Source organism: Aythya ferina, assembly GCF_964211825.1.
Source record: "Aythya ferina genome assembly, chromosome: 3".
Taxonomy (NCBI): Eukaryota; Metazoa; Chordata; class Aves; order Anseriformes; family Anatidae; genus Aythya; species Aythya ferina.
In genome coordinates, this window is record NC_140298.1 from 84,272,807 (window position 1) to 84,299,097 (window position 26,291).

At 39.5% G+C, this 26,291-nt stretch overlaps 1 protein-coding gene across 1 annotated transcript in view; it reads left to right on the forward strand.

Annotated features, from left to right (window-relative positions):
- The window catches only part of PEX7 (peroxisomal biogenesis factor 7), a 37,419-nt gene extending 12,294 nt beyond the window's left edge, over positions 1 to 25,125 (forward strand). The window contains exons 6-10 of the mRNA XM_084514401.1: positions 2,599 to 2,705; positions 3,180 to 3,293; positions 6,560 to 6,615; positions 15,532 to 15,631; positions 24,508 to 25,125. Coding sequence (XP_084370527.1) covers positions 2,599 to 2,705; positions 3,180 to 3,293; positions 6,560 to 6,615; positions 15,532 to 15,631; positions 24,508 to 24,576 — 446 coding nt within the window. The 3' untranslated portion in view covers positions 24,577 to 25,125. The remainder of the gene's footprint in view (positions 1 to 2,598; positions 2,706 to 3,179; positions 3,294 to 6,559; positions 6,616 to 15,531; positions 15,632 to 24,507) is intronic.
- Positions 25,126 to 26,291: the final 1,166 nt, after the last annotated feature.

Genomic DNA, 26,291 nt, shown 5'->3' on the forward strand with positions numbered 1-26,291 from the left:
TCATTAAAATGAAAGAAAGCAAGTACAATATACAAACAAATCTGGAATCATAATTATCTAACAGACCAGCAAAAATCTGTTGCCATAGAGAAATTGCTTCTTACAAAAATAGAAGTATTTTGTGGGGGAAATGTTGGCCACTCTTTTGGTTGCTTGCTTTGGGATGCCAACTGGAAGTGACTGCTAGTGAAGATGACTGCATTAGGTGTGCTTTACTTGTACTTTCTATTATAGTTATCCTACTTCTGCTTTATCATGTGGAAAAAAAACACACACACACATAATTTCTAGTGCAGTTTTAAAGGAATTATGGAAATGTGGAGATTCCAAAATTTTTAACAGCAGTTTTAATTGAAGGGTTCGTGTGTGTGTGTGTATTCTGAGGTCGTGGAAAGATGTCGAAGAAAAAAAAAGTTTGTTAAAATGTGTAGTGTGTCAGGGTCGTCCTGTTTATCATCTATTAAAAAAAAAATATTCTGCCACTTACAGCTTAAATAGAAAAATTGGATTTGCCTTTGGCTTTAATTCAGTTTGTTTTATTGACTGAAAGGTTCCCTTGCATGTTATGTTATCCCATCAAAAATATTGTACAAATAGTGCCAGCCATAATTAATAACAGCCGAGTCTCGCATTTGCAAACAAATTTTTCAAGAGAGAGAGGAAGGGAAAATAACTCTTTCTCATGGGTCAACATTTTTTTATTAGAAAAGAAATAACTTGGACAATATTATTTGGTGTCAAAATTGTTATTGGCTGGGTAATTTACTTTCCCAAATGTTTCTAGCCATTGTAATGCTACCGTGGCCCATCTCTGTAGCAGTTCATGCTGGTTCACCTCGATTTATTTATTTATTTGCTCAGAAAAGATACCCTGTCTGTATTGAAATATGAACTTCCCTCTCAAATCCATGTTATCTGATGAAATTAAAATAAAAGCTTTTGGAGAAGGCCATTACTGCGTCTCCAGAAGCCGTAAGACCCTGAGTGAAATCTGTCCGGAGCAGCTGAGCAGGACGCAGCACCCCTTGTGCCAGGTGCCTGCCGGCCGCCTTCCTTCCCCACCATATGTTGCACGCGTTTGAGAGCCACCCGAGAGATGCCCGGGCCTTCAGCTGGCTCGCTCCTGAAAATACTGGAGGCAGCAAGGGGAATGAAAGCGGTGAGAGTTGCTACAGTCCTTGTACTACAGCCACAAGGCTAGTCTGGTGACATGAGTTACAACCAAGCTGCCTCTAGGTTAATATTTCTATTCAAAATTTCTACATGTTTTGTGTCTTCCTGCAGAGACAACAGGGTGCAGTGCTCCTCTGCTGTGTCTTTAGGGCTGTATTTGTTTGGACTGGAGGCAGGTTCTTGCAAGGAGCTATGATTTGATGTGCCTGACGGTATTTTAAGGACAATAAGCAGTTGGTCATGAAGACCATCAAAGTGCTTGTCTCTAAACAGCATACCGCTTACTGATGATAACAAATTTGAGGATTTTGAGAAGTGTTTCTGGTAGAGAAATCTATTCAGTAGCAAGGTAAAACAAAGTTTTTAGTTTAGGTAGTATTGATATATGCTTTTTGGACAAATCACGGATATTTGGACACAGCTTCTAGTGATTTTATTCATATTTTGAATGAACACAGCACAGTCATGGATTCAAAATAGCTTTCTCTCTTTGCAAACAAATGACCCAGAGAATCCATTTTTGGTGACACCAAGCTAAATATTCACGGTTAATCAGAATGGATTTAAAAAAAAAAAAAAAAAAGTTTAAAAGCATGGTTGTCTGAGCTGATGCAGTTCTCTGTATCTTTGTGAGCCATTAGCGACCGTGTCCGTAAGGAGGGTGTACACCTAGAATGCTAAAAACCTGTAGGGCTAGAGGACAATGTGTGATTTGATGGAAAGAGAGAGGTTCAGCTGATTGACAGCTTTTAGGCTGTACTCCCTTAATTGCTCCCTGAAGACCTTTGTGCGTGCACACATGCGGGTGCGTGTCTGCTCAGAGGTTAGGGAAAGTGTGGCTTTTAATGTGTGTAACAGTTACAGCGGAGTGACTTTATCTTCTGATCTTCCAATGAATGACAGCAACTGCAGGTTTTGTAAATTAAGAGTACAGATAATGTATGTTAAATGTTTCTTTCATTGAAAATGCAGAGACGAGTTGTGTTTGAAACACCATTCACTCTTCTGCACGACAAAAGTGTGTGTGTAGGTGCTTTTTCTCATCTGATTTGCAGAGAAAAAATATTTAGGATTCTGATCTTCTGAGTTCATTCTGAAATGTATCTGTGCTCCTACTTGATTTAAATGCTATTTGAATATTTTACCCCATCTCCTTTTAATCAAATCAGAATTTAAAAAAGTAATGAAAGTGTTAGTAATGACATTAAATTATTTTTTCCTAATGAAAGAGCAGTAGTAAGTTCTTACTCCTTTTGTGCATGTCTCTGACCTCTTTGTCTATTACATGCTTGATGTACCCTGAATGCCCTCATATAACGGTTTGTGTTTCATAGAGCTAAGACATCATTGTTACCTGAGTACCAGTGGATTAACTGTATCCCAGAATTGATTCATCAATGCCAAATGTATCTCTCTTTGTTTCAGGTGACCATACGTTAAGAGTGTGGGATGTGAAAGCCCCAGGAGTCAAACTTGTGATACCAGCCCACGAGGCTGAGATCTTGAGCTGTGACTGGTGCAAGTATGATGAGGTACAATCCTGTGCATCCAACTGTTTTCCGAACTGAACCAGTTTCATCAAGTGTCAGTGTTGGTTTTTTGTTTGTTTGTTTTGGTTGTTTGGTTTTTACTGCAACATTAATGCATCTTCTAGTCATACGGGAATAGAAGCATGCCTAGTTGTTCTCTTACTAGCTAGCTAATTTGCCAGCTACGTCTCCAGAAGAGCATTGTTCCAACTGATAACTGGCCTAAGTGGATCTGAAGTTTTGTTCACACTTTTACATAGTGAGCAGGATATTTCTTAGTGGAGAAACAGTTTGCATTTCTCTGTTCTCTTTAATTTACACAATGGAGACCTCATTTATGATGTATTTATCTGTGTTGTTTGATCTGTCCTATTATTTGATCTGTCTAACTTCTATAGCTAACATTTTTCTGATATGTGTCTTTGCAATTTAATGATCAAGTTGTCCTGATATATCTGTGTTTTATCAAATGATCAGAAGTTGCTGGTAACCGGTGCAGTCGACTGCAGTTTGAAAGGCTGGGATTTGCGAAACGTCCGGCAACCGGTGTTTGTCTTGCTTGGTCATACCTATGCTATCAGAAGAGTGAAAGTAAGTTGCATTTTATTCACTGTAGCCCATCACTGGATTGCTATGCAAACTTTTCTGGAAAGCAATTATATTTTCCATCATCTAATAACTCTGAAAAAACATGTTGAAGATTTTAGATGGTGGAGTGGCAGTTCTTGGAACCTGTTCAGTTTAGCACTGTAAAACATGTTTGATGTTTAGCAGGGTGCTAGGCTTTCAAAGGAAATGGTATCGTCAGAGTCAATATATTGATGGAAGAGCATGCCAGGGATTTAGGGAGGGATAGGAGGTTTCCTTAAGCTAAGTTATGTGGGCTATTTTATATGGAGACAAAACCTTCCCTTATTACTTCTTTAAGCGGTGCTGTGCTTAATTCTGCTGATACAAGATGTCAGTATTGATGTAAGGCAAGGTATAGAACTGTTTGTGAATGTGCATTTTTGTATATACAAAGAAAACGTTGATAGTTAAGTAAGTTTAGAAACTGTATGCATGAAGAGCTACAGATGACCGTACAGGACCTGTGTACTGCTAGATCACCTGTTGCTAGGAGTTCGTTCTAGATGCACAGTCACAGTGCTTGGAATTAGTGTTGTGTGTTGGCAACAGGACACAGGTCTGTGATTTAATATAAGGCTAGTGTGGCACAGATAATACCTGATCATTACGGAGTCTTTCAGGAAAAGGTATGTTAATGAATATTTTCTAGGAAGCTTGAACTGGCAGAAAGAACATCTTTATTTTGCTTCACCCTGGCATTTTTGATCTGTGCCTTTAAAATGGTTTTAAAAGCTACTGCATTTGGGTTGTATTTTTTTCAGAAACCTAAGGGAAGCCTTTCCCTATAACTGTGGGAAAGTTTCCATATCACAAATCCTGTTTTTAGCTAGACAGCTTGAGAAGCTCCTGCTTACCTCAGCTGCCCTTTCCTGGTATCCCCACTGGTGGTGACTGTCCAAGTCTTTTTTCTGATTTAATTTCAGAACAACTATGTTCTAATCAGGCTCTGTGAAATGTTTTCCATAGCAGAAGAACATTTAGCAGTGGCAGATCATTCTCTAACTCCAGTTCGACAGCCATTAAGAAAGTTAAATCAATACAGCTTTGAATGTTACATTTTCACTCTCTGGGAGTTAGTGGGATGTGGGATCTTTTAAAAACAGCTCTGCCGCTAAGGGATTCGTAACAAAGTCTTCACAATAAAATGTAGAAAGTGAATGCAGAATTGTTACTCACTGTATCCTGTGATAGTAGAACTAAGAGGCACCTGATAAAAACTAAAAGAAGATGGGTTTACAAACAGATGCAAGTACTTTTTCTACATATCAGATTGTAGACTTGAATCGTGTAATGGTTTGGATTGGCAGGGACCTTAAAGATCATCTAATTAAGATAATGTAAGACTTCTGGAATTAGCTCTCTCTTTAATGGTGCCTAGTGAGAGGACAAGAGGCAATGGGCACAAACTGAAATACAGAAAATTCCATTTGAACATAAGAAAAAGCTTAATCAAAAGCTTTTTTTTTTTGCCTTTTTTTTTTTTTTTTTAACTGAGAGATTTCTCAGACACTGGTCTCCATTCTTAGAGATATTCAAAACCTAATTGGATGTGGCCCTTACCAAACTGTTCTAGTTGACCTTTGAGCAAGGCAGGATGGACTAGATGATCTTTAAAGGTCTCTTCTAACTGCAGTGATTCTGTGATTCTATGATAACCTTCCATCAGCCAGACATAGTGTATGGAAGAAATGGATGACAGGTGCCTGGTTTCACAAGCTCTTTTTACAGAACATCTTCTGTTGCTTTTACTGGAGCCAAAACACTGGGCTAGGAGGCAGTTGGCCTCACCAAGTAGGGTATTTTTTTGTATTCTTACACAGTTTCATTTAAGTTTCCGTTTTAAGGCCCCTCATGTTCCCTGTCTTCTGACACACCTTAAAATGATTATTAAGAGTTGGCCAGAACTTTTTTTCCACCCAACTTTGAGGTCAATTCAGTGATTTTAAGAAGACAGGGGGGAGGCTGTACATATATACATCTTCAAGGAAGACGTGTGTGAGAGTGCGTGGCTTTTAATCCATCTTAGCAGGCTTTTATAGGTGTGGTTAGGAGGTAGACATGGTCCCATGGATGTGAGATACAAGCACTTAGTGGCAATGAGGGTGTCCATGCCTGTGTGCTGTGCCTCACCTGTCAGACCGCCTTGAGAGACACCAGAATGCCACCTAGATAGAGGTGTCCCTTCCCCTACAGCATGCTGGCACTGGCAATTACAAAGCTGTGCAGCAGGCTGGCTCGGCTGCTTGCTCTGGCTGAAAATCTGTCCCTAAAAGTAGCTAGTTTCTGGATCACTAAGCTGACTCTATTTGTCCCTCAACTGCATGATTAAAAGCTGTGACACAAAGGATGGGGCACGAGCATGGCCTGAAGTGGAAAGGAAGGGAAAGGCCACCAGTCTTGGCAGCAGCACACTCTTAAATTAGTCTTAACCAACCGTGAAATCGCAGACATCAGTTTTCTGTCCTTTGTATTCTCTTCACTTGTTCAAGCTTGTGTTGATTGTCAGGTCTGCGGCGGGCAGGGAGTTCGACCCAGCGTTGTGCTGTCAGGATGCTTGCAGCTTGCTTCTGATCTCGCACTGCGGCACAGGGCTCCAGCAGCACGCTGGGGTCATCTGGAGCCCTTCTCAGGAGCTTTTGGCAGTGGTGCGTTTGGATATCCCATATTCTTAGCTGTCTTCAATCTCAAGACCGAAATACAGCTATAGCTTTTGAGTTAAACCCAAGAGATATTTGTTTGTAGAAACACACATTGCATGCTTGGCAGTTGTGGTGATAGCCCAAGCCAACCTTTGGAATTTCTATTAGCTGTGAACAACATGGGAAGTCTTGCAGGAAGAATCTTACCTATGAACCAAGGTGTGGGGTACCTGTATTTCAAATCGAAGTTATGTCAGTGACTTGTATTTCTTGTTGAGAAATACAGACCTTTAAATGGTTGGAAATTGAGGGCTGCTAAAAAGCTGGAATCGAGGTGAAAATTTCCACCAAACTGCATCCTTTTTGCTGCAGTTCTTAGGCCTGTCTACAGGAATCTACAAGGATCTCACAGAGCATTCCCTGTAACTAGAAACATGGTGGGGAAATTTGTTGATGTCTGTTTTGTTACAACATGATGTGGTACCTACAAAGACAGTTTAAATAGTTAAACTTTGGTAACTTTCTATTTACTGTATATGCTCAAAATGTTTTTGCTTTAAAAATTGGTCTGTTTTTGTTTTCTTGCAGTTTTCACCATTCCACGCAACTTTATTGGCCTCTTGCTCCTATGATTTTACTGTGAGGTACAGTAATTTTTTATTGCATATCTTCTTTAATATTGCCTGCAGTAGAAAATAGTTCTGGAGAGGACATACTGAAGCGCAGTTAAAAGTTGCTCTCAGATATTTTCTCTCTGTGTAAAATATGTTGAAAATACATGGTCTCTTCACTTAAAGGCTAAGTCAGTCCTCTGAATGATGTTGGTGCTGACAGATGCTTTCTGGAAGCCTTTTCACATCATTCTAATGCACGTAGTTGTGTCTGGCTGTGATAGTCCTGATAGGAAGGTAGTGTTAGAAATGGGTCAGTCTTCAAAATAGCATTCTCTAAAATGAAGGTAGGTGGGTGACTTTGTATGTTTCCGTGCTTTATTTTTATTTAAGCTTTTTATAACACAGCTTTTTCAACCTGCTTGTATCTGACAAGGCCTTAGTGTTGTTCTACAGTATGTATGCTGAAGTACACAGTACGTGAGCGAGTTCCCCTGGCTGCCCAGTAAATCTGATACTGCTGAGGATTTTATAATAGAGGTATCTGCTTTCATATAAGTTATCTGCTTCTCTCTGTTTCTTAACAAGTGGAACCATATTGAAAGAAGTTGATAAGCTTGTTAAGTAGATCAGCAGAGGAGAAAAAAATACTCGTTCCTAAAATTATGTTTAAAAATGCCTGAGATATACAGGTTGGTATACAAGAAAGCTTACATTTCGAGAGCTGATGTTACATCTGTTCCTAGGGTAGGTTGACGACATCACCAGTTTTATTTTCATTGATTCTGATGAGAAAGCAAACTTCTACACCATTTGCAATTGTATATTAGAAAGTCCTGCTGGTGATATGTCTAATCTTTTTTTTTTTTTTTCTGTAAAATTTTAATCCAAAGGCTTGTATTTTATGCTGTTCTAGCTATAACATACTTTAGGAATACAGTGCAGTACAGGCTTTAAAATTTAATCTAAAATAAGTGATTAAGACTCAATGTACGCTTTTATATATTCACTTCTTTTTTTAAAATTGGATGTTGCGTATTAAAGAGGAAAGGGACATTTCCAAGCAAATTTATTTCTGAATTCCTGATTTTATAATATTTGATTATTACTTTTTGCCTGTAGACATAATATCTATAGTGCCAGTCTTACACTGTAATGCAACTTTCACCTGAGTTCACCTGAGAATAGTGGTTTTAAAGCAGAAAATTATTATTGTGTGTAAAACCACACACTGGGAACCATTGAAGTGGTAAATTTTTTAAAATCAGATAAGTTAAATGATTAAAAATTAAATTTCTCACAGCAAGTATATCTTACTGTTTTCCCCAAGGCAACAGAAGTAGCAATGTTCTGCTATACAGTAGAGCTCTGATTGCTCTTAAAACCACAACTCAATGTACTGTGTTTAAAATTCAAAGTGCATATGCCCTGAACATTAAAGGAACTAACCAGCAGTATGTTGTTAATTATCTGAGTCGTATCCTTAAATTAGATGGATTCTTTTTCCCCACCTGTTTTGGTGTCTCAGTCCCCTGCTTGCTGTATTAATTTTAATGCTTACAAACTTTCAGTCTTGGTGGTATATTTTTTCCCATTTTACTTTTTATCAGATAATTAAGGTAAAAGTTTTAAATGAAATTAGTGCTTTGGTATTTGGATAAGTAATATTCCCATGCTGGGCTTTGTTTAAAAAAAAAAAAATAATAAATGTGATTAATGACTGGATCTGGACAGCGTTTCTTTAAGAGTGATTGGACCTGATGCCTGTGGTTACTGTTCAGGTGCCAGCTGAAAGCTCCTCTCCTCACTGATGGTAGTTCTGTTCAACAGATCTGCTGCTGAAGTAACAGGCTGTTACCTTCACTGGGCCAGCCAGGAGTCACGTGCTGATTGACTGGACAGCTTCTGGGTTGCAGAGGCTCTCTGCTGTAGTCCTGCCTTTCCATGTCCTGGGCAGCGTGGCATTCCCCTCTTGGAGACAGCAGGAGAGGAGGTGTGGGTACTTTGGGAGTGAGGGAAGGGTGGAGTTGTGAGCAATACAGGATGGAAAGATCACTGGGAATGCACGCATTATGGATTTGCAGACTGGGCACTGCCAGAAGTGTTCTGCTGAAAGAAAGGAGCTGAGAACGGTGGAAATAAAGCCAACACTCCCTCCTTCCTCCACTGCTTTAGGTCACACTACCTTATGATATGAACTTCTGGAGACAGTGAGGGTTAGCTTCTGCAAGCTTTTGTTTCTAGCAGTCTCTGCTTACTGTGTCCTGCTTAAAGGCTGCCTGTAGCTCTTCATCAGCAGGCTGAATGCTGCCAAACATCTGGGCAGCTTGGGGAGCAGCTGCATGCCTGGTGTGCAGCTTGTAGAGCACAGTGAACAGGAACATGCAGAGGTGAAACAGGGCTGAGGGGCTCTGCTCCAGACAGCGTGGGACTGCTTGAGACTGTGTGGTGATGATGGTGACGCTCCACAAGGAGCTGATGGAGAGGTTGTCCTGGGCACGTCAGAGTCCTCAGCCTCGATAGCACTAGAGAGGGTGTTGTTGCCTTCCAGGTCTGCAGGGAGTACCTGGTGCATCTCCCTGGGGCTGGGGATGGTGAGCGCCTTGGGATTTAGGCTCTCACCTCCGCGAGGAAGGAGGAACAGTTAGCAGCTATGCTTCAGGAAGTAGAAGATAAAGGTTCCCCTGATGGAGAAGGCTGGAAACTTGTGACATCTGGCAACACAACAGTGCCCTTCTCCAATTCTAGAGAACAAGTTTGGTGCCCTGGGAATGGATGAGCAAGAACAAACTCATTCTGGACAGGTGTCAGCTGAGCCTGAAGCAAGTGTCTGCACCAAGAGCAAGAAGTGTGTCAGTACTGGAGACTTCCTCCTCTTGCATTCCCTCTTGAAGCGTCTACCTGCCACCCAGCTTGATGTCTTTGAAGGTTTTTGCAGCCCTGTGTTGAGATCCAGGAGGCTGTGGAGAGACAGCAAGGGTTTGTCCAGCTTCAGAGCCCACTTATCTAGGGCCACAGGCTCTAGTGTTACTGGCAGAGGTGACCGTGAATATATTGAGAGCAGCTCTGTGGCTTTGGGAACCCAGATGGTGTTTTTCTTGATTGTGACAGCGAAAGAGAAAAGACCAGGTAGAAAAAGGCCTACTCATCAAGTCAACGCTTGGCTGTGTGGTTGCTGTCACAAACAGGGCTGTGTCTTTCACAACCACAGGGCCCTCTTTGTGTGGTGGGTACTGAAAGGCAGGCTAAGGTCCATCTGTTAAAGCAGGGCAAGAGCATCTTTGCCAGCAGGCTTGCTAACCTACTGAGGAAGGCGTCGGACTAGGAACGTCAGGGAGAGCGACCATAACCTGAAGAGAAGTGAAGGTGTGAGGGTCAGAGAAGGGTGTGGGGAATAGCATAATGTCAGAGGCTTTTTCGCTTTCCCTCTGAATGCAGCCTGACACCTGTGTGCAGCAGGGAAACTAAACGGAGAAGTAGAAGGCCATGTGCAGCTGCGCAGCTGTAGCCTCTTAGGGATTTTAGAGTTACAGTGGGACGCAGCCACCTTCCTAGCCCCGCTTTCGTGAGGAGCCTTTATCCACTGCAACGCTGCTGTCTCGTGAGCTGTTACGTACCGAAGCTCCTGAGAGCCTTTTCCTACTTTACTTTAATTGTTATTCTCTTCCTTAATGTACTAAGGGGTAGTGCCTGGCCAGTGAAATCCTCCGTTGTGCGGTCGGTGCCAGGAGGCTGACAGTGTAAGTGCTGTGTTGTCCATACCTATATAACCTCCTGGACTGCTGTACCAGCGTTCTGTCGTATGTAAAGCGCCTAGTTTTATTTATGTCTTAGATGTACTTCTCGTACAATACTGCGCGGTGGACTGTGGAGGTTTATTTATGTGGTCTTACTTAACGTACTCTCCTGATGCAGTGCCAGCTGCTTTGCAGCGTGCGACTTCTCAAAAGGCTGCTAAGTCTGGAGTAAAGACTGGTGGTTGGTTTCTTCCAGAGGCCTTGTCTGAGCAGCGCGATTAATAATCAAATAGCTGATGCATTTAAGTGACTTTAATGTGTCCCGTTACTCTTCCCGTTTCTGACACCAACTGTATATCCTTCAGGTTTGGCACTAATATGCTTCATCTAGCACCAACATCCAGTGCAGTTTCAGCTCTGACATTTCATTTGTGAAACAGTCAGCAAAGAGGAGAGCTCCTAGCTCATCTACCATGGTGTCTGAAAATGCAGAGTGTGGAGACCTTTTCACAAAGTGACATGTTTTACTACAGACATTATTTTTCTGTCCAAACAACTACTTGCTGTGACCAGGGACAGATGGAACAGAGCTGAAGAGGTGAAATACATTTTTTTTTTTTTTTTTTTTAAGCAGTTTTCTAAAACTATTAGCTCCTGGTTTTGGCGTGAGTGAACAAATAACAAAGAAAATCTTTGACAAACATGGCACAAGAAAAATATTGTGTGTAACAGGGGAAACTTGTCACCATGACACCTTGGGAAGGTCCCTTCTAAAGAATATATTAATATTATGTTGTACCTCTACCATGTATCCTTTACTGTCTCTTGCAAGGAGGAGTGTAGCTCACGGTAAGATGTAGAGGTCACTTAGGAACGTTCCGAGTTTGAGTGGATGCACACAACGCCCCATGGACACGTGTGCCTGCATGCAGACATGTATGTAACTGCATACACGTACACGCATGAGGACGTGACTATAGACACACGACTATACACATTTCAATGTAAGGACAAAAAATAATTTGTATTTTATATATATAAATACTTATATATAGAAATGGGTAAGAGATTTGGGGTTCCAGTGTGTGGTATTAATTTTGTATCTTGTCAAATCTACTCAAGACTTGTGACTTTTCTTTCTAAGTCTCATTTGATAGTAAGCCATAGAACAGCACAGAATGGCACTCCTTTAAAAATTATAATAATTGCTTGTGTGCACTGCAGTCAAGCCACTGAAAGCTAGTTCACATGCTAACTTCACACTGGGGGCTAAGAAAATAAACAGTGTGTTAGATTTGAGCTTTATTTTTTGTACTTGAGTATAATGATTTGGATTTAACCCTGTGTCTAGTAGATCCTTCATCAAGACAACCTTTTCTATACTAGTTCCTTACTCTTTGGAAGAGTTCAGAAAAAATGCAGGTTAATTAAAAAACAGTTTTAACACAAACGAATCATTAAAATGTCAGGAAACGTACAAAGTGCAGGAACATTTCCAGGACTTATTTAGGTCTGCATGCATGTTCTTAAGCCTTATCTCTATCAAAATTCAGTTTGAAAGAACTTCAGTGTCATCTCTTACTGGAATTGTAATTTTATATTTTTGGAGACTCTTCAGTGTAAAAAGATCTTAGTGCATTAGGCACAGGCAGTGCTCACTCAAATTTAACAAGATGATCTGATAAATTGGAGAACTTCATTAAGCTGATATCAAGCTGGATCTTGAAATATATTCACAGAATCTTGCCTCTGAGGCAGAAAAGCAGTTTTTGTTGAAAGTTATTCTGTATTGGTTATCATCTCTGAAAGAGGCTTTATGGTAAACCACTGTCCCCACCTCCCCATCACTGTGTACAAGTTCAGTAACATGGATCACAAAGAAGTCTTCAGAACTTCTGGAATAATGCTGCTCATAAGAAAAAACAAACGAAAAAACTTTTTTTTCTTTACTTATTTGTCCTTGGCTTTTTTCCCCCCTTTTTTTTCTTCAAACTAAAAAAAAAAAATAAAATAAAAAATGTTTTTTCTTTACTCACTTACTGATTTTTTTTTTCCTGACTATGAAATGTCTTGCTGCTAATCAAAATACTTATCAATGGTGTTTTCAAGCATGGAACTGAAACCTCTGCAGTAGAAGAACCTGTTAATTTCAGCGTCTCAGTTGATGGTAGCTCCTGCAACATTATAAAAATTCCAATTGACAGCGAAGTTGCTAGTGGCAACCTTAGCTTTGAGCATTACATCTGAAATTAACCTAATTCAAATCTGATTGTAACTTTTCAGTTATGATTTAACTTTGTTGTGACTGTGGAGGTAGTCACAGTCACTCCTATATCAGTGTAAGCAACGTATGTTCTTTTTTATGCTTTCTTTTAGGATTAAGGCAAGAATTAAAATTTCACAATAATTATCATTACACATGAACAAGTTCCCAGGTTCTTGTATTTTATAATTCCGCTGGCATTTTCCTGCCTGAGTGTGCTAGCTTTCTTTTGAAGTAAGTATTAATGTGGTCAAATTTCTCTTAAAATGAGGAAAATTCTGAACACGGGAGCTAGTCACCAAAGGCTCCAAACAAATTTCTGGTGCTAGTAATAGCACTATAACATTGGTGAACACAGCAAAGGGATATTTGTATATTTTCTCTTTTAATTTCTTTTAATAAACAGGTTTCTTTGTATAAATGTTAAATGTTTGTAATTAAAACTTTCAAGTAGTAAATGTTTAACTATGGCTGCATCTATTTTTTTTTCTTATGGAAAACGAATCCTTTTTCTTCTAAATAACCCCTTTTTGCTTTTTGGTTGTGAGGCTAACTATTATTTCTCAGTTTGTGGTATCAATATGTTTAAACATTTCTCCACAAAATGTATCCTGTCTTTTTGAAAGGTAAAGTTGGCTTTTTGTGGGCACACAATAAATCAAATATTGAGAGAGTATACGTGCCTACAGTACAGAATCATAGAATGGCATGGGTTGGAAGGGACCTTAAAACACACACAGTTCCAACCTCCTGCCATGGGCAGGGACACCTCCCACCAGACCAGGCTGCCCAAAGCCCCATCCAGCCTGGCCTTGAACACCTCCAGGGATGGGGGACCCACAGCTTCTCTGGGCAGCCTGTGCCAGGGCCTCACCACCCTCACAGAGAAGCATTACATACGGTATTATCTGTATGTCAGTGACAACCCCTTTTGTATTTCTCATCTCCAGCTTACCTATTTTTAGCCATCTGGCCTTTCCAAGTGCTTGATGAAGAGTGATGCATGCGTCATGGTGAACCGATCTCCACTCCAGACTTATGATACTAAATGGGGAATATCTAGAAGCTGTGATGAGACCATAGACATCTCTAAGATAGGGTTTTGCATCCCCTTTTACTAAATTCATGTTCTGGGAACAAATCAGGGAGCAAAGAGTAGGCAGAGCAAAAAAATGGCACTATGCTAGTTTTGGAACTTGGGCTACAGACAGCATATTTCACTTGGTACTGCAGTGAGTTACCAGTGCCACCGTTAACTTGTCATCAGTGGTTATCAGTCCTGAGGCTGTGCTTTTTTTGGTCTTTCGTTAGTAAGTTTTTTTATATCAAAACAAAGGTCCCAGACAGTCTGTGGAACTTGAACTGAGTTGTAGTACTCTTAAACTCTGTACTGCTGCTGCTGTTTTGCAAACATCATTTCATAGAGCAAACACCAATTTGCCTCACTATTTTAAAAATTGGTCAGATAGTCTAAGTTCTAAGTTTCTGTTCGTATAGATGTAAAATTGTCTCCTTTAATCTTAATTTCCAGTTATGAGCAACTGTTTTAGAAGGAGTTAGTAAAGATCGTTGTGGTAAGGAAGGCTACTACTTACCTAGAGACAAGAAGACTGGTTTCCTTCGGTTCTTAGGGGCAAATGGGTGAGGATGAAAATGCTGAAATGGTCTTTTTGTGCATCTCTCTTGCAAAATAAGCTGTTTGTCTTAGATCTCAGGTACTAGGAAAAAGTTAAGAGGGTTGTTGCTATGGCGTAGCCATTGTGCTGATACCACTCTGCTCATTTATTAAGGAAATAACATCTACACTTTAAACAAACTGACCCTGCTGGCTCCAGTGTTTGCTGTTTTATCTGAATTGGTTTGAACATACAGAGCTTTCAGTGTAGTTGGTCTGATAATCAACTGCTCTTATTAATTACTGTCACTTTCTCCAATAGGAGTAAGGCAGAGGCCTCTGTGATTGTTACAGAAGAAATAAAGCTAATCATTGACCACTGTGAGAAAATCCAACCTGTAGGAAATTTGTTTACAGCTGTTAGCCCATAAAAAATGTGGTGATCTGAGGTCTGTGGGCTTTTAAAGCAATACTATACAGCCCGAAAACGAAAAACAAATCTTTCTTCTGTGCCATCATTAGGCTATGGTGTCTTGTAAGTGTATGATTGCTTGAAAGTTCTATTCCTGAATCCATGTTTTACAACTGAGGTTTCTTGTTGTACCTACACTGTCATCCTATTTTCTTTTATACCTCTTTTATACTTGCTATAAACGACATTGCATCTACCCTGGGAATAGCTTGGAGAAGTAGAATGCTTCAGAAATCCATTTAGGCATTTATATCAACTGAGCTTGGAAAGGAAAACTTATTTTTGAAATAAAAATTAGTGGAATAAACTGTTTAATGCCACTGATCTTTGTCGTACACATTTATTATTAAGTCATAATATTGTATTTTGTTTTACCGAAACACAGTCTCAGATTGGAGACAGGGAATGACCAGTGTCATGAATGAAAATGTAATTTTCCATAAATAAGCATCTCATACTGAACAGTTACAAAAAGCGATAGATCATAATTTATGTTAATAAATAAATGTGATAAAATTTTTTAGCTATCAAGAAACATAAGAATATTATTTCGCCTATATTTTCTTCTGTTTCAGTAATGTCCCAAAAGCTGGTCTTTGGTGCCAGTTCTGATCTCAGTTTCTGCAACAGGAGACAAAGACGGTTTTGCCCAGTGAAATTTAATTTATGCAAATCAGCAGATGGCTTTGCAGGAATATGATTAATTATGTTCCCTAAGTGGATGAGTTTGCTCTTTTAAATACCCTGGCAGCAACAGATTTGTCAATATCTTGCATTATATTTTTAAAATGGCCTTTCAATTACATTAATTGTGGTTTGTTTGATTTTCTCTCCCTCCCCCCCTCCCTTCCTCTCTGTATAGATTCTGGGACTTTTCCAAGCCTAACCCTTTGCTGGAAACAGTTGAGCATCATACTGAATTTACATGTGGACTAGATTTAAGCCTTCACAACTCTGGTCAGGTAAGAGGTGTGATGAATTTACATTTCCCTTGCCTGTTACAGTCAGTTCAGTTGAGGCTGGACTCCATCTCGGATCCTGAATAAGAGCCACTGGACCGCAGAAAGCTTTTGGAAGTGAATCTGGCTGAATGCTTATTAAATAAACCTCTCTTTAGGTCTATATTTATTTATAAAGCAGTTACTCACATTGGGCCGGAGAGGAAGGCAGAACAGGCAGAATTGCAAAATGAGATAGCCGAAAGCCATGGTGAGCTCAGGGAAAATGAGGTAGCTTTATTTCAGAAGGAAGAGCAATAGAGAGGGGTGCCTAGGATGCCAAGCTGAGACACAGAGCTTTGTTCTGTCCACTTGAAAACTCAAGTTAAGCATTGCTAGTGTCACATGTGATACCAAGTCTTGGTTTGTCGTAATAGCAGGAGTACTGTAGGAGGCTTAAAATGTATTTAGAAGTATAAAAACCTTCAGCTATTAATGTGAATGAGTGGGACTCATTTTGGCAAGGGCACATGCCTGTGTACAGGTTACAGTAGAATTCTCTCCTCTGCTTCTGTTGCTACAGTAATTTCTGTTTTGTAAACAGAGAATTGTCATAATGCAGTTTGACCCTTTTTTTTTTCTGAAAAGAAAGGTAGAAGGAAGCTAAAAATTAACATAATTATTTGCTTTAATACCTATAAGTGTATAGTTTTCACATAGAAATTACTGCCACTGAGTTAACTATAGCAAATACAGTATTTAATGAGCCTCAGGTGTTATTTACATCTAGATTCTTTGCTAATTCATAGTGAAATTAATTTTTTTATCTTAGAAAAAAATCACTTTTTTCATTTGTGATGAAATTCTGGCTAGGCAAAGCAAATAAAACCATCCAAATTTCTGCTGCTTGATACAAAGACACAGGAGAAAGGTGTCAGTTTGGCAATATACTTAGCTTAATGCAGGGGGAGCCATTCTTGGCATCAGCACAGGCTTGAAGAGCTTCATGCCCAATTGCTCATTCCCCGAATTCTGCTGCCTCAGGGGTGCTGCAGTAGCTGTTCATGAGGCTGTGCTGTGAACAGTGTAGGGGAATTTGTAAGGCTGAGTAAAAATCTGAAGTTTCAGGGTATTTGTGACTGGGGCTGGGGAGGGCGAGAGTAGCATAAAGGCCAGTTGCTGGGAAGTAAAGCTTCATCCCAAGTGAGTGCACAGTTATGATTCTGGCTGAATTGGGGCCAGAGGCAGCAGGAAGCATAGCGTATGTAGTGCCTTAGGGCCTTGCAGTGCCACATTGTAGCATGCTCTGAGCCCAACTTGGCTTTCCATGAAGTTGCTGTGGATTTTGCCATGGATCTGAGTGAGAAGACAAAAAGATTTTTCTTCTTTTATATTGAGAGTGTGATTACATCTTGATTCTAAGCCTGTTGGAAAGAGCCCTGGGTGTTTGTTACAGTGGATGGTGTTTCTGACTGGCTAAATATGACTTCTTTTTGTATGCTATGTCTGTCAAACTCTGCGTTCCCGCTGAAAGGATATTCTTCCTTTTGTAACTGCAATGCATGGAACAGCCTCCTTGGAACAAGGCTCATTGATGACAGATAATGAGTTCAAAGCAAACAGCTGCACCTGCACTTGGGAAAATGATGGCGTGTATACCCGTCTACATTAGGGTATTCGTGCATCCAGGTATTTTTTTTCCATACAGAAATTCTGCAAGTCTGTGTTGGACTTAATGCAGAAGTACCAGCCGGTAAGTCTGAGGTACTTACCACATACAGTTCATGCCAATGTGCCTTCCAGACAGAAGTTTGGCATCTGCAATAGCAGATGGGATTTATAAGATGTTCCTGTGGAACTGATGGAGCTTTGAACAGAATCCACAGGCAGGTACATGTAGGCAAGTGGGTTCTTGGGCAGCGTCCTGCTAAGAAGAGGCAACATGGGTGGGGAAGAGATTTGCCAGTGAGGAATGGACCCAATCATGGAGGTAAGTATTATCTAGGTGAAACAGATAATTCCTTGGTGCTTAATTACTATTCTGATACCTATCTTGGGGTATCTGCCCCTACATAAAAGTAAGCCTTTGTTGAAAGCTTTGCTTTTTAATAAAATCAACTATTTTTTTCTTTCACCTTAATGGTTGTATCATGTCCATAATAATTTTGGACTAACACATTTTCAAGCATATATTAAAATGTGCAAAGCATTAACAGAAAGGGTCCGTAAGACAGGGTATTTTGCTGTTGAAATGCAAGTGTTGATGTGAGAGCTAGGAGAAAACACTCCAAATCACAGCTTATATTGGAATGGTATTCTGCAACTCATTGGATTTCTTACTTCTCTTCTGGTATTTACTTTCCCTGTGCGTGATCCTGTACATAATTACAAATAATACGGAGTTGGTGATAATACCAGTATGGTACCTGTGCAAATAGCCTTGACTCTGTGTTACACTGTTCTTTGTGACTCAGCTTCTCTGCATCTCCAGTTTCTTCTCCCTAAAGCTGTGGGGTATCACCAGCATTTTGTGTCTGTACCTGTCTGTGCTCCTCCCTTCCACCTGGCCAGAGGCATTAGAGCTGAGGGGCAATGCTTGTTTGTAGCAGCAGTCTGTTGATCCCCTGGAATGATGCTGTGCTGTTGGCATCGTGAGCTTTCATATGGCATCGGTGTCACTAAAACTTAAAAAGCTGTCCTTTCTCACTAGCTGGAGAGAGGTCGTAGCCAACCTGTATCCACCTAAGCTGTATACCCTGAAGGTAACTGAAATCTTGTCCTGAGATCTTTCAGCTTGATGGAGATTTTTTTTATTATCATTGGTCAAATTCTGGTGTACAGGTTTGCTCTGCTACCTCTTGTGTGGTTTGCTCTGCTACCTCTTGTGTATGTGCAGATTATGCAATGTGTCAAATTAGCGATGCCAACACAGCAGGCAGCAGAGGGGCTACTAAGTTGGCTTAACCAGTAGAGCCAAATAGAAATGCAGGAGGTGTCTATAGCAGGGCTGTTTTGCCCTCTATTCTGCTGTTCATTAGACATGTGCCCTTGGCAGTCCTAGAAATGTTGACTGTTCCATATAAAAGTGGCGCTGCATCTTGTGGAAATGTACAGAAAAGGAAAGACCTTGCTTTTGCTAATTTGCTCTTAATTTTCACACTTGATTGCCAAGGAGCTGATAGCTTCCACCCAGCTGCCATGGCTTTCACGCTGCTCTGATTGTATCGCCGTCTGTACTTCTTTTTAATCTCTCCGTATGGTCGGGGATGCTACTAAAGTTACGCAGTTAGTGATCCTTTGAGATAAAAAGATCCTACCCTTACTTAGTTTCAGAGTGGATTTTTGCATGGAAAGATCAGATTTAAACAGCTGCAAATGTTGTCATTAAACCGATGTGAGCACCTTTTTAGAGTTTATAGAAACTTTATAGAAAGGGAGGTGACGTTTCTTGCTGGTGCTTACTGCAGGTCCTTCCCTAACTGTTCAGCTTTCGCTATGTCAATCAAAGCCAACCATTTAGGAATAATGGTTGTTCTTATATGTTATCAACAAACATGGGGTCATCATGGGGTGTGTACGGGTTGCTGTCATGCATGGCAATTCTGTAGGAGCTGCAATGGCAGTCTGCTGAGAGGAAAAACTTCTCAAGCTTTGATTATGAAGTGCTGGGAAGAGATGAGGCAGCAGTTTCCTGCTTGTGTGTCGTGTTTCAGTGGCTTAAAAACAACTTCTACTCCTGCAAGCCTCATCTGTTAGCGTAGTGGATTTTGTTCCTGTATCTGGAACAGCGTTTCTTCGTAAGAGCTTACGGTTCAGGGTTTGTTCAATTCTGCGTATATTGGAAATAATAACTAAAACAATGTGTGTGTGTGTTTTTTTTTTTCAGAAGCACATTAGAGAAATCTTTCATTGCACATTCAAAATAAAAAGTTTTAATTTACAGACTCCTATCGCTTCATTCTTGTGAAGGTAGACATCGTGTGCAGCTTATTCCTGGCATCTTTTGATGAAACAAAAGGCCACACGAGGGGTTCAGATTTTCTAGTAAAAAATAGGTATTGACTAAATTTCAATTTATGCATGTCCCATTATGCACTTAACCAAACAGTTTTAATGAGGGGGGAGATCTGCCTATTCCATCTGTTCGTAGTGGTCCTCATTACCTCCTCACACCTCCCCCCCCAAAAAAGGTGCTTAAACAGAGATCCCCTGTGCTTATATTTTTCTATCATAGGGTGTATGAATGGGAACTAAGGCCAAAACTGGTCTGGTCTGGAGGTGGAATCTGAGAAATGATCGCCTCTCAAAGTAATCTGATGAGTAGCAAACCTAATAGCTTTCTTTATCTCCACCTAATCTCCATCTCTCCATCTTACACACATACAGAGGGTGTTCAGGTCCCTTCAAAATACATTAATAAAGATATAAATAGATTGTTAGATTCCATATAAAACGTCACAGAAGATAAGAAACTAAAAGAGGAAGGGAAACACAACATTAATGGATGAGAAGAACTGAATACATTTTCTGATATCTGTTCTCACAGGGAAAAAAAAAAGACAAGTCATATTGGTTTTATTTGAAAATGGGGTGGGATGAAGAAAAGCTGAAAAGAGAAATGGTTTGCTATCAGACACACTTGTGCATTATCCTCTGATTTATTACAAGCACTCAGGAAGCTGAGTGGCACCAAGGTGCTTCTGGATAGGCCCATTAAAAAGGCTGAAAATATTAACATGGAGAAGGCTGCATTTTCTTCTGATTAACCCCCCTTCATAAAGGGGTTACTGAACTCACCAAAGTTTTTAGTTGATCTTTTCAACATATTTCCTCTGGGTTGGAGGTTGGGGTTTTATTATGCCTTCAAATATTGAAAGAAAAAAAAAAAGCTACTAACTTGGGAGATTTCTCTTTTCTTCTTTTTCCTTCTGAACGTTAAGGAGGCAGAATGTCATCCAGATAATTGCCCTGGTCTCAATGGATTGCCCTCAGGTGCTGGAAAAGGTCTAAGTCTATTGCAAAGCAAGATGATTGTGATGAATAGGAAAGAGAGGGCCTATCAGAAAAGTAAATCAGTTTGTGAGTAAATGGAAATGTCTTTGATAAATGAACGGTATCAATATTAAATCAATTGGTGGGAAACATTGTTATACGCTGGGACAAGGATAAACAATTCAATAAAATACAGGATAGCTGTTTCATTTAAATTAATCCATGGTTTTCAAATCAAGCAATCAGCTTCCTATGATGACTGCAGTTTTTTGTTCCTTTGCTTGCTTTTTGGCTTTACTTAAAGGGAAATATAGTGATGCCCATTTTGATTTCTGTGCTTCAAATAGACTTGCTTAAAAACTCTACTGGCAGATAACTTGGCATGACATTTATGCTGCAGCAATAACAATAAGTTATCCCGAGCATATATGCTAGTACAGCAACTTTGCTACTTAAATAAGGTTAGAGACATTTTGGCAAAGTGCTTTTGTCCCATATAGCTTTAGTAACAGTTCATAACCAGCAGAAAAATTACCTGTTTTAGAATGTTATTTAAATTTGTGTTATTTCTTGATGTAACTGAACAGTCACTGTCAGGTGAAATATTCTTGTTTTACAATTCAGCTTTAGTTATTCTCCTTTCCTCTGCAATTTCAGATAGTTAAAAGTTGCTATAGTAGAATTTTATTCTATCGTTACAAGAACGATTTATATTATAATGAAAATTGCGTGACATACGGGTGTCCAAGGTATTAAATCGTATAAGGATTATAATTATGCAGTTCTTTGCAACTGAAGTAAACTGTCTTCTACTCTGTTTGCATGTCAATTAAAAAAAAAAAAAAAAAAAAAAGTAAATCATGGACTCTCTAAATATTGAAATCAGTGAGATTTGTTTCAATTTGTGAGTAAAATTTCTTTCCAAGACATTGAAGTCATGAACACAGAAAGGTGAACCTCCACACCTTCACGTTCCTAGTGGTGAGGACTTTATTGGATATGAAGACAACGTTTGAATTGATTTTTGAATTTTCTTTTCTCCTTCATCTTACCAGAGGAGCATTTTTCCACCTATTAGTAACATCTTCTCATTAATCAAAATGTAGACTCTAGGAAGTTGCATTTTTTTACTGCATATTTATTTACTGCGGTGTGCTGGATCAGCCCTCCTCCCAACTGGAATTACTGCTGCTTTTTTAATATTTAAATAAAGTAGCACTTAGTTAAATAACCAAATCGCATATCACATGAGAACTGATATTGCTAAATACTTCTAGTGCTTATTCAATATCTTACGTTTCCCTCTTCTTAGGAAAGGCATACAATGGTTATAAGACCATTGTATAAAATAGGTCATCATAAGGAAAAAAAAAAAAAAAAAGGCAAAATGAAAGAAGGCATTTGGTAACCTGATGCAGTAGCTGCATAAACATTACTTCTCTTTATCCCATGGTTTATTTTAGTCATTTGTATTTGTGGCAGTGATAATTTATGAAGTACTGCAAAGGGGCATGTAGCAGCTGTCCATAAATTAATGCTGGCTACCACAATGACACCTCTCAGTTGTCCCCCTTCTCTTACAGACGTGGCTGTATTTTGGAGAAGTATTAAGGAGAAATGGAAATGCTATTGCATTTTCTAGTGCTGTTCCATTCTGTAGTGTCACAGGTTTGCATGCATGCCTGTTTGCTGTTTATTACATCGGCATTCTCACCAAGGTTTCTAATACTAATCTTGCTTTATGGTCTTCCTGCTGCACAGCAGAACTTGATACAGTGCTGTTTGCTGTAGTTTTATTTTCCTTCTGTTAGCTGCTTACCTTGTCATCTTTCATGTGTTATCATTAAGTCAATGAGTTGGGCAAATTACGGCAAGTGATCCTTTTCAAACTCCCTTTTAATATCCCCTGTTTATTTTTAGTGTTGCTAGATTAAACAGTTCTGTAACTGTATTTGTTCAGAGGCTGCTTCAGGATGCTAATTACACTGATAACAGGTGGGAATTCCCATGGGATTTTTTCCAAATGTTATCTTGTTTCTGCATGAAAGCAAAAAGTGTTGCTTATGGAAATACAGATATTGATCCAGAGCTCCGAGGAATATTTAGAAACTGTCAATCATATAAAACACAGTTTTTACATAGCTTGTTCAGTGGAGAACTTGGATTTTCTTTTTTGTATGATTTGGATGGACTGCAATGCAGCAGAACATTATACCACACAAAGCTCTATTATGTTGTATGAATAGACAGACATGTTTTCAAGAGATTTTTGGTACATTTAGATATACACAGAAAACACTTCAAAAACTTAGTAGAAGCAGCTAAGGAAACAATAAAAATGAAAAAATAGTGCGGTATAGTAAACACAAAACAGGCTGATTATAATATGAAATAAAATATTGAAGTTGGATTTCCAAATTTTTTGTGTGCAGCTGTTTATTCTGGCTCTAGAAGAGAACAGGAATTGGAGTCTGAGCAAAAGGGAGCTTGTTGTGTAGGGGATCCAACACTACATCCTTTGTCATCCCAACTGGAAAATACACTGTAAAGATAATTCAAGATGGATTAAGCCAGATTTATTGGCATCTATCTGTGAGGCTCATCAACTTTTTCTCTTTAGCTCTTCTTTTTTTTTCACTTCCCTTTGCCTTCTTTCTTGTTCCCTACAATATTCTGTTAATACACACTGTATCACGTTTACTTGAGTAATTGTCAGCGTGCTTACCCCTTTCACTTTGTTACTCTCTTAATTGCAGTATCAAGTCATTACCAAGCCTAAAGCATTCTGAACATGAAGGAAAAAAATATATTAAAACATTCAGTCTGGACATGAGGAAAAAATTATTTTTCTGTGAGGGTGACTCAGCACTGGGACAGGCTGCCCAGAGAGGCCGTGGAGTTTCCTTTCCTGGGGATGTTCAAAAGCTGTCTGGACACTATCCTGAGTAATGTGCACTAGAGGACCCTGCTTGAGCAGGGAGGATGGCCAGATGATCTCCAGAGGTCCCTTCCCACCTCAGTTATCCTGTGATTCTACAGTCTCCTCTGTGGTATCTCATCATTTATTCAAATCTAATGCTGTAGAATAAGGTTAACCTCCTTGTTTGTGATTTTAGTTTCTAGCCTGCACTTAAAATCTATCTTGGGACTTGCAATTCAGAAAGTTTTCAGTTATGTTGGAATAATTTCCTGGTAGGCATGTCTTTTCTCAACAAAAGACAATACAGTGATCTCACAGCTCATCACTGTGAGACTGAAGAATGGTCTTAATTCTTAAAAAAACTTCCATTGGTCATTTTGGTTCACTTCTTTGTTTCTCACGCACACATGCAGAAATCATGCGGAATAGTTGAAGTTGGAAGGGGCCTCCAGAGATCATCTAGTCCAACCTCCCTGCTCAAGCAGGGTTACCTAGAGTATTCTCAGTTCCTCAGCTCTCCATCAGGAAAATGTCTAATTTTCCCTACCTGCAAGTATGAGAAAAATGGTAACATTTAATCATGAAGTGTTGAGACGTCATAGTACAAGAGTCCTGAGACCCTATGAAGAGAAGAAACGTCACACGGTCTGAAAATTTATTTGTCCTCCTTTCATCCCATGCTGTTAGTTTCTGCATTGGCCTATGTGAAACAATCCCTCGAAACTCTAAGGTTTTCTGCTTTCGTCATGTGGAGTTTGCAAAATAGGAAATTGTAAATTTTTACTTTCCTTTAGTGAAGCTAGGACAAAGCTTGTTTGTTGTTTTTAAAAAGAGAAAAAAAAAAAAAACAGCTGCCTTACTATCTAATTTTGAAGCATTGTAAATTAGAGTACCAACCAACATTAACCCAACAGTACGCATTAATTTATTCGAAGTTCCTTCTGTTTTTTGTCAAAATGACACTAACCAGATTCTGTTTACTTTGTAGGTGGTGGACTGTGCTTGGGATGAGCTTGTCAAGATCTACACTCCATCGTGCCTGACAGGTGCTGTCTAGAGAGAAAATGAAGATCTGACATGATAGGAACCCTTCTGTCGTCATCCACAACCAGACTTGTGCTAAACTGTCAGCTGTGTCACTAATCTTCGTGTCTCTTTTTAAGCAAAAGTCTTGTTTGTACTGAAAGGATTGTGCAGTTGAGCATGTGGACTTGCTCTACTGAATAGGTTAGCGCTTGGGCCAGCAAAACATTCAGCAGCTACTGAGTGGCTGAAGAGGACGGTAGCAGATATGAGCTGGTGTCTTCAGAGAAGAACCACTGACACAATTTTGTGATCATTCTTGCAGATGAGAGCAGAAGCCAAAATCTTCTTCATCCTTATAAAGAAAAAAAAATAACTGACAGTGCGTTTTTACAGATTGTCACTGTAGAAAAAAAGAAAGTTTTTTTTTTTTTCACTGTGGAGTACTGTAATGTCAACCTGAGGCTTGTATCACTGGGATGCATTTATACTGATACATTTTGCTTTGCCTCACATTGCATTATTTTCTTGTGCAGCATGATGAATACTCTTGATAGACAGTAAATGTCATAGTTGATAGCCATCTGATTCCTTTGACCTTTCTGATTGCCGCTTCACAGAGATGGCAGAGATTATTTTCATACGTTTTTCCCATGGATCTCCTTGAGTAAAATGGTTAATGAAGTCATGCAGAACAATAATCTAGAGAAAACGCTTAGGAAACACATGAAATATAAACAATACTAATTGGATCACAATTCTCAAGATTTAGAGATAAGACAGCCATCTCTTTTAATAGACTTATCTTTTACTTTCACTTAAAGAGATTTTTCAAGAGATGGAAGAGGAATGTGGCCATATATTTAGTGTTTCTGGACCTACCACTGGCTGGCCAAAGTGAAAGCCAATGTCTGGACTAGTTGAGCCGACACACATGCAGATTAACTTCTTGGCATAAGCATAGCAGATCCAATGTGGCTGAGCAATTACCAGACTTGCAAGAATACACCCAACATATTACAGCTATGTTGAGTAGTTTCTTTGCCCACTTTAATCCCTTAGCCCACAGGTTGGTATTTTCATTAGATTTTTTTGGCAACAAGCAGAGGCATTCATTTCTTTTGTTTTCCACTCTCCTTTAAATACTTTTTCAGCCTCTTAAGGATCCCCCTGTGATACTCCTGCACTTATCAGTTATATATCTTCAGCTTCTCTCTTAGTTTCATGTTAGCCCTTTTTTTTGTTTTGTTTTGTTTTGATTCCTTTTTTTTTAATAACATTCTTAAAGCTGTCTCATTTCTGTTGCTACCCCACGTCATCAGCCTTTACCATCAAAAGACTCTTTGCAGGTGCAAGGGTTCCTATAGTCTCCTGTTAATGAATGCAGTACACTTCTGGGTTGCACCACTCATACATCAAGTAGTAGCAGATACTGCTGGATACTTAGAAGAAATGAAGGAAAGAATTCAGCAGAACTAAAATTTATTGTGAAGAAAGTTGTGAGGAAAGAATTACTGGGCTGTCTTGGAGAAAGCCTGGGAATTAGCAGGCAGCTACAGGGAGATATTTATATATTGATTTGGTGCAAGAGCGAGACAGAAAGAAAACCCCTTTCCACAAGATGAGAATTTAGATCATGATAGGTTCTTAAGTTTTTCTGGATCAGTGCAAACTGACCCTGGAATGCCATCCTCTCTAGCTGATTGAAAAACACAAGTGGATTTTCTCTTTTGTGGGAGTGTGCTGCAC